The sequence below is a fragment of the Morone saxatilis genome, unplaced genomic scaffold (genome assembly GCF_004916995.1).
Source record: "Morone saxatilis isolate NCDOM2014 unplaced genomic scaffold, NCSU_SB_2.0 Contig5, whole genome shotgun sequence".
NCBI classification, from domain to species: Eukaryota; Metazoa; Chordata; class Actinopteri; family Moronidae; genus Morone; species Morone saxatilis.
The window spans coordinates 433,296-441,992 of record NW_023340095.1 but is presented as its reverse complement, the minus strand read 5'-3'; the positions used below and the strand labels follow the sequence as shown (position 1 = coordinate 441,992).

Below are 8,697 nucleotides of genomic sequence, written 5' to 3'. Positions count from 1 at the left end.
CTAAAAGTTGAAGATTGATTGATGGGTGAATGTTTGATATTATTGGTTGAAACCGACGGTCGGCCAGTGTCGGTGAACATCTGCAGTCCTAGCAAGTTATTGCTGTGAGTTCAGCACCAATGGTTTTTCCATTGGTAGTTGGAAATCGCTTTGATTGGCCGTTCAGCTTTAGCAGATCTGTGCACAAAAAGCAGAAAACTTCAAGAGGGCATCTCTCATCTTTCAACTTCATGTCATCTGATCACTCAGATATTTTAAGTTGCCATTTTATGAAACCATCTGAGCAAGAGCGAGCAAACCTTAATCCATAGAGCTTCTTTTGTTTATATCCGCAGTCTGCTGGTTTTTGTGTGACAAATACAGACTATCACCTCCTGCTGGTATTTCATAGTTAACAGAAACGGATTATTCCCTAACTCTTTGTACTCCATGGAGCCACCATCAACCCACTCGGCTCTCAGGCTGACCTGGTGGCTGAAGCAATGTCCGGGCTACTGCAAGTAACTCCAGAGTTGTCGGAGAGTCACTAAGCTTCAACTGTCTTTTTTGTTTGCTTCGTTGGATCTGAGATCACTGGAACAACGAGACAAGGAGCAGAGGAGGACAACTGACTTAGGCACCTTTCAGGGACACATTTCAGATTAAAGACCAGTTAATTGGGGATAGATTGTACAACTGGGGACAAAAAACACTGTCCTCAATTAGAAATAAGCAGATTTTTGGGTCATTGGTGAAGGTTAGGGTAAATCTCCAGTCCTCAAAATTTACATAAGTGAACGTGTTGAATAGGGCCGAGTTAGAATTTGGAAAGATGGCCGCCAGAGCCCGGCCCACCTCTACAGCATCAGAGGGGACGAGTGCAAATGTAATCCCAGAGAGCCGTGAGATCCTTTGTTAAGGAAGTAGACGAGGGTGTCCCTGACGTTGAGCACACTGACCCCTCGGAGGTTGTTTTGAACAGCCAGATCCTCCAGGATGGATGACCTTGTAGTCTGATCTGTTGACATCTCCTGGAAGGACAATGCTGAACCATCTCCCTTATCACTGGATCAAACCCAGATTTTACTGGTTTACTGCAATTTATGAGGTTTCGACATTGGAGCTGTAAGTACAGATCAGTCTTACAGTCACACGTTCTGCCAAAACATCTCTTTTGGCAAGAGGTTTGATCAGAAACCTTTAATAAAGTCTTCATTCTTGAGTTCTGTTATCACAAATTTGCTCAGTCGATGCCATGTTAGAGCACTCTGAGAGCGCAGACTTACTCCAAGGTTGTTTTGTTTCTACAGGGACATTTAAGGTGTCTGTTATGATGCATTGCTCACGACACCGACTGAAATCTGACATATCTAACAAAATTTGATTGGTTGTTCTTTGGCCCGTGCTACACCCTTCCACCAAGTATCAGGTTGGTAGTTTTCCCGTAAGGCAGCAAACATACCCTCCTTGGCGAAGGTAATGAATCACCAAGCCATATGGATCATTTGTCTCTCTGTTGCCCCCCCATTTAGGATCTTAAGGTGCCTGAGCAACCGGACCCCTCCAAGATAGAGGTGGTATCAGTGACGGAGGAAGACCTCCCCACTGTTGAGACCCCCAACACACTGAACGTCAGCCCCCTGGACAGCTTTGCTTCTGACCCGCCGTCGGAGAACGATTCTGCCAAACCTCCGGCCGCCCCCAGCCCCACCATGCCAATCACTAAGGTGCAGCCGTTCTTCCACGGTGAGACGCTGTGATGGTTGTTGAGGTAACGGTACAGCATGATATGGAGATTGCTGCACACAGGTAGAGTTACAGTGGGGTCTGCTTGAAACGTGAGCTGACCGACACACTGCGGATGAGGATAATAGTGATACAGCTGTCACAGATTAACTTGTGTGTTATAGCCTGGAGCTCTTTGTTCTGCTTCACTTTCCCAGGATAGAAAATATTTACTGAACCAGACCATTCTGAGGTATTTTCTTCAGACTTTTAGCTGCTGAATGATTGTTTGATTGCTAATGAAAATGTTAGTTTGGTTGTGCATAGAAACAAAACTGAAGAGCAAAACAAAAAGACCCACAGACTGTCCTACTGCCCCAAATACTCATAGAGCTCCAAATGTGGATTAATCCGCTGCTGAAAATAGTCCAGTAAGTTTTACTACAATGAAACTATATATTTGAGTTGTCTTTAGATTAAATAGATTGTAATCTCTTGATGTTTGAACTGTACAATATAAAACACTCGATGTTAACTATTTTCTCTCACTAGAGGACGACCTGGAGAAAAGCTGGAAGACCACATTTCTGGCCCACCGCCTCGAGCTGCTGATCGCCTCCTGCATCGTCGTGGCAGTCACTCTTGTTCTCGGCATCGGCCTCGGAGGTGAGGAGCTCAGTGGCGTGTAAACTTTGTCCATTCTGCAATAATGGAGCCACTGTAGCGTGGACTGACTTTGCTTCTTCAATATTTAATGAGGTTCTTACCTGTTACACAATTTAGGTCCTGCTCACACACTGCAGGCTGAATGCATGCATTTAAGCACCAGCTTTAATTTGATGGTCTAGGAGTTCGGTCTAGACCTGCTCTATTTGAAAACTGTCCTGAGATAACTTCTGTTATGAATTGGTGGCTATAGCAAATAAAATTGAATTGAATTGAATAAAATAATTTTAAATTTGGACGAGTTAACATAAAGAAAGCCATCATGTACCACATTAAAGATTTGAATGGTTCAAAGTACATTTTTAAGGTTTTAAAACTAAAAAATAGGTTTAAAACATTTGAAAATAAGATTTGAATGTCTAAAAAAATTGTTTAATTTACATTTACGTTAGAAAAAACTTTAAAACTTTAAAAGAGATTCAACTCACTTTTTTCATAAATTTGTATCTGAAACTGAAACCCGATCACATTTCTGCTAACGTTATCAATCCACCAACTCTGTTGTAGCTAGCAATTAGGTATGTTAAATTTAATCTACTCACTAACAATGGCTAATAGCTGTTATGAGATACTCAATATTAGCTAATTATCAAAGACGCTACTATTGGTGTGAGGTTTTATTTTAAACATTGATCAGTGGCTTCCTGGAAGTGTAGTGGAAGTTCTCACCCAAACACTTGGCAGGTAACTGGTGTCAAATGTTAGCGGGGTCACAGTGGACACGACTGGAAGATCAGATGATCAGATGGCTTCCAGCTGCCGAACAACAACAACACGTACCAACTCATAAAATATCTTTCCCAGTACCACAATTATGACCAACGTTAAAATATAACAGCGTAGTCTGACTCTGTTCAGCTACAGACAGTTTGGTTTATTCTAAAAATGTATTTATTTATTCTATATATATCTATAATGTTAAAACCGAGGTCCACACTTTGTTGGTGTATAATGATAGTCCACTGTTGGTAATGTAGACAATAATGTGTGTGTGTGTGTGTGTGTGCGCAGTGGGTCTGAGCTGTGCGGGGAAGTTTCGTTGTGGTTCATCGTCTAAATGCATCAGAACCTCGGCTCAGTGCGACGGAAAGCCGCACTGTGACCACGGAGAGGACGAACTCGGCTGCGGTGAGACACACACACACACACACACACACACATTAACACATTGTTTCTCCAACAGGGGTACGCGTCCCCCTAAGGGCACTTTGGAGTACTGCAGGGGGGACGGGAGATTTTATTATTTTAAGGTAATTTAAAAAATCAATCGTGTATTAAAAAATAAGTAAACTACTATATAATAAGTAAAAAAAAATATATATGTGAGTTTGATAAACCACATTTTATATTCATATATTTATATTTTGTCTGTCAGTACGTCTGAGTGGGCGGAGCTCCGTCCTGCAGGTCCAGAAAGGAGGAGTCTGGAGGACCGTCTGCTCAGAGGGTTGGAACAACTGGTTGGGGCTCTCTGCCTGCAAACAGCTGGGATACTCCAGGTTTTTATCTTATGCTCTTATCTGAGATCTGTGTCCATCTTTTAATCAGGTTCCTGATCTAGATTGCACTAATCAGAAGTTCATGTAGCATTAAAGTGCTTCGTATCAGTCCGTCCAGGAAGCTGCGATGTTGTGATCGCAAATTCTACCTCTTTCCTGATTGGTAAAGTCATTCAAATCTTAACTTGTTGTACTTCTCTACGATCTGACCTCCACCCTGTGTTGCTGCAGTAAGACTCAGGAAAGGTGACCAATTGGAAATGTCCAAATTTGACCAATCATCGTAGTTTCCCGCACAAAATGTTGAGTCAGACGTCATCAAACTACTAGAAATGTTATTGTCACTGGAACACCCTTCAGCTTTTAATGAATTATACAAAAAATCGCAACAATTTTTTCAAATTTATTGCAAAAAAATGCTTAAATGCTTTGCAATTTCTTAGAAAAGCTGCCGTGAAATAAAACAAGCATGCACTTTTAGGAGGTTCATCAGTTTATAATTAGACTAGTTGCTGTGTCTTTTTATATAAACACGTGTAACATCCCAGTATTTTAAATATATTGTTCTCTGGTTAAAATATTGACACTCTGTTGCTGTCTGTTTGTCTATCAGGTACGTGGAGTCGTTCTTCGTCTCTCTGACCTCCATTGATCAGGACTTTCAGCACAACCTGGTGTCCATCGACCTGAACCGGTCGCAGGTCATTAAGCTCCAGGACGCCGCGACCTTCAGGTAGAAAGCACTCAGCCCATATCATCTGAATGACAACAACTAAAAATAATACCATACACTGTATATAAATCATCCAAAGCAGCTCTGTTATAACTGGACTTCTCTTCATCTCAATCTACAAATAACAGAATCATTTTTTCATTTGTTCAAAAGCTGAAGAGATTAAAGCCTAAAGTGAACATTAACAGTAGTTACAGTTTACTTTCCAGACTCAAATAGTTTTTTAAAGGACGACTAGATGCCCTAGAGCACCAACATCTCAGACAAAAACCAGGAGGAAATGAGTCCTTGGCTGACCAGACTTCATTGAGAAAACCTGTGATTTTACCGAGCAGATAATTGGAAAACACAGTTCAAACTGCACTGAAACAAAATTGAAGTCACCAAAGCCGTCAACAACAACTACACAAAACGCTGAGCCAGACGTCACCAAACTACTTTTATTCTCACTGGAACAAGTTAAAATTTTTTATGAATTAGACAGAAACTTGCAAATAAATTTCAAACATTGTAACTTGCATTGTAGTTTTTTAGAAAAGTTGCCCTGAAATCAGGTATTTTAGGCTGTAAAAGTCCCCCAAAAAACTAAATCCTGGAGGGATTGTTCAGTAACTGTTTTAAGAAATATTGATCGTTCTGTTTCCTGATCGATAGTCACTGGACATTAAAATCTTAACCATGTTTCTCTGTGATGTGACCTCCGCCCTCCTGCAGTAAGACTCAGTGCAGCTCAGGGAAGGTGACCACTCTGAAATGTCTGGGTGAGAAAACTGAGTGTTGACTCTCTTCTCTGTGAGGATTTAAAAGGAGCTGTTGCATGTTAGGGGTTCATGCATGGCGTGCAAATGTGTGTTTGCTCTGTGTTTATTGATCATCCCAATAAGAAGATGTTTCCTGATGTTCAAACTCTTTTTTAACTTTGTAAATAACTGATATGGAGCCAGTGTGTGTTTATGTGGTTGTCTGTATTTGTGCATGTACGTCTGCATGGATTGGTGAAGGTTGATGCTGATATTTGTGGTCGAAACTGCTTATAACTGATCATTTGGATCAATATTTACAAGTTTTAAAGGTGCACTAAACCTGTGAAAACCTTTGGCTGTGTTCAATCCAGGTCGCACCGCTGACGGCAGATACAGTTAGCAGCAACTAATTAGCAGTTAGCTACCTATTGAAGTTGAAGCTGAGCAGCCGGAGGGAGTCAGAGGGAAAACCAGGAAATATTTTCTCCATAAGTAATCAGTGAGGCCAGAGATAGAAACACTCTAAAATGCCATCAAAAATACCTGAAAATACCAACAAATTCATTGTTGGACAGATATTGGAGTATAAGAGACGTATAGTACCAAACACGTGATAAAAACAAAAGCAAAAGCAGCATTTTTGACTTCATGGGGACTTTAATAAAGACAGTATCAGCCCACCAGCACCTGCCGTTAATGCCTCGAGCTGACCTACGACCTTTGGCTCCTCCGCCCTCAGAGTGCGGCTCCAGGCCTCAGTACACTCAGAGCACTCGTATCGTCGGCGGGAACATCTCCAAGCCGGGTCAGTTCCCGTGGCAGGTCAGCCTCCACTTCAGCAGCGAACACCTGTGCGGCGGCTCCATCGTGACGTCCCGCTGGATCCTGACGGCGGCGCACTGCGTGTACGGGTGAGTCACTTCAAATATTCTGATCGCTTTACCTCAGACAGACTTTGACTTTTGACTTTTATGAGTCTTTTTGGCATCTTTATATGAATCAGTACTTTAGTATAAACTTCCTGTCACTCAGGTTTGTGCGCAGCAGTTTTAAATGACTCTGCTGTTTACTGAAGACGGTGTCAGATGAAGACGTCTTGAGCTCCGCTGCATTCGACGTGCACACACACACACACACACACACAGAGTCCATCATGCGTAGTTAAAGTTGTACGAGCTGGAATCAGATTACTTCCCAGTAACTCCTTTAACCTGGCAGGGTGTCAGTCCTCTAAACTGTCCAATGAACGAGCTGCTTATCGATCATGTGACGCTGTGACTGGCTCCTGTTTAGGAGCAAAGTGCCAAGAAAGACAACTGTCTCTGTTGGTTGGCGGGTTTTAATTTCACTGACACAAATATTCTGTCTGTCGTCAGGTTTGCGGACCCCTTCATGTGGACGGTCCACGTGGGGCTGACGGAGCAGCAGGTCCATGGGGCTCAGTCTCTGCCTGTGGAGCAGATCATATACCACGCTCGCTACCGGCCCAAAGGACTCGACTACGACATCGCGCTCATGAAACTGGCCACTGCACTCAATTTCAATGGTAATGCTAATTTCACCAATCACAGCAGTCGCCTGCATAAAAAGTTGAGCCATACGTCACCTTAAGTTAAGATTTAAGTGACTTTATCAATCAGGAAACAGAGCGCAGGAAGATCAATATTTCTTACAGACCCTCCAGGATTTTTCAGTTTTTTTAGGGATTGTTGCTGCCCTAAAATACCTGATTTTGCAGCAGTTTTTCTATAAAAAAAACTCAATGTTGCAATGTTTTTAGGCCTTTTTTGAGATGAAGTTGCATAGGTTTTTGTATAATTCGCAAAAAATCGAAGACAACAGTGAGAATAAAATCACAAATAGTTTGGTGACGTACGGTTCAACGTCTTTATGATTGGTGAAACTCGCAGAAAAGTTGCGGTGAAATTGCAAGGTGACAACAATGAGTTAATTGTTATAGTTGCAAATACCTGGAGGGACTGAAACTACCAGCAGTTTTCTTCTTACTGGAATAAGCTGCCTTCGATTTTTAAATAATTACACAAAAACTTTTCAAAATCGCAACTAATTCTGCAATTTTCACTTTTCTGTTTTATTGCAAAAAAAAAGCCTAAAAACAACCTGCGTCACAATTAGCTGCTGCCAAATCAGGTTTTTAGGACCACAACAATCCCAAAAAGAACTGATTAACCATCCAGCACACTAAACATTGAAGCTTGATCCAGTGACAGTGAAATCTCTAGTAGTTTGGTGACATATTGTTCAACAGTGGGGACGTTTGGGACAGCTATGATTGGTAAAATTCGTAGGAAACCGCAATGATTGGTCAAATTTGGACATTTCAGAGAGCTGCAATAAAGGTCGGAGGTCAGATCAGAACAGAATTTTATAAATTGGGAATGATTGGAAAGCTGAAACATACTTGATGCCCCCGTAAGTCAGATAACTGCTCCTGCACACAGACACCCACCTGCACTCTTATATAATGTAAATCTATCAGATTCTTGTCTCACCTTTATTCAGTCCTGTGGGGGCGAGAAGCTCTCTCCCTCTCCCTCACTCTCAGGTTTCTTGCTCTCTGACAGCTGAGTGTCATTATGTGTATCAGCTGTCTCAGCTCTTACCCATCACTCTTCATCACTTCTGATCCTTCCAGCGTAAAAGGAGTCTCTGAACCTCCGTCTGTAAACAGGTTGTGTGCAGATACTCTGGGAGTTGTAGTTTACTCAGATTCTCCTCCACAGGCTTCGTGGAGCCCATCTGTCTGCCCAACCACGGGGAGGAGTTTGAGGAGGGGACCATGTGCTGGATCTCCGGGTGGGGAGCGACGGAGAGTGAAGGTGAGTCTGACGAACTGTAATAAAAGCCTCGGTTGTGTGTTATGACTCTCACACACGTATGAATGTGTTCCAGGTGAAACCAGTCTGGCTCTGCGCTCTGCCATGGTGCCACTGCTCTCCACCAAGACCTGCAACCAGCCGGAGGTTTACCAGGGCCTCATCTCGTCCTGGATGATCTGTGCAGGATACCTGGAGGGAGGAACCGACTCCTGTCAGGTAAAACACTGAGACGTCCTTCTTCTCCGAGGGTGGTGAAAGTCTGCATAGTCGTCCAAGTGGATGTAATAATAATAATAATAATAATAATAATAATAATAATAATTAATGTGCTTCACTTGATAAATAACACATTTTAGCCTCTTTAGGATATAAAACATGAAACACACATTTACTTATCTCCACTACTCTACATTACTTTCTGCTGTTTATGGGAATTATTAAGGTTCAAATCC

General features: G+C 42.2%; 1 protein-coding gene across 1 annotated transcript in view; it reads left to right on the top strand.

Moving 5' to 3' along the window:
* Positions 1-6,101: 6,101 nt before the first annotated feature.
* tmprss3a (transmembrane serine protease 3a) overlaps positions 6,102-8,697 on the top strand; it is a 5,929-nt gene continuing 3,333 nt past the window's right edge. The window contains exons 1-4 of the mRNA XM_035676621.1: positions 6,102-6,316; positions 6,782-6,951; positions 8,150-8,245; positions 8,319-8,461. Of these exons, the coding sequence (XP_035532514.1) occupies positions 6,102-6,316; positions 6,782-6,951; positions 8,150-8,245; positions 8,319-8,461 (624 nt within the window). The remainder of the gene's footprint in view (positions 6,317-6,781; positions 6,952-8,149; positions 8,246-8,318; positions 8,462-8,697) is intronic.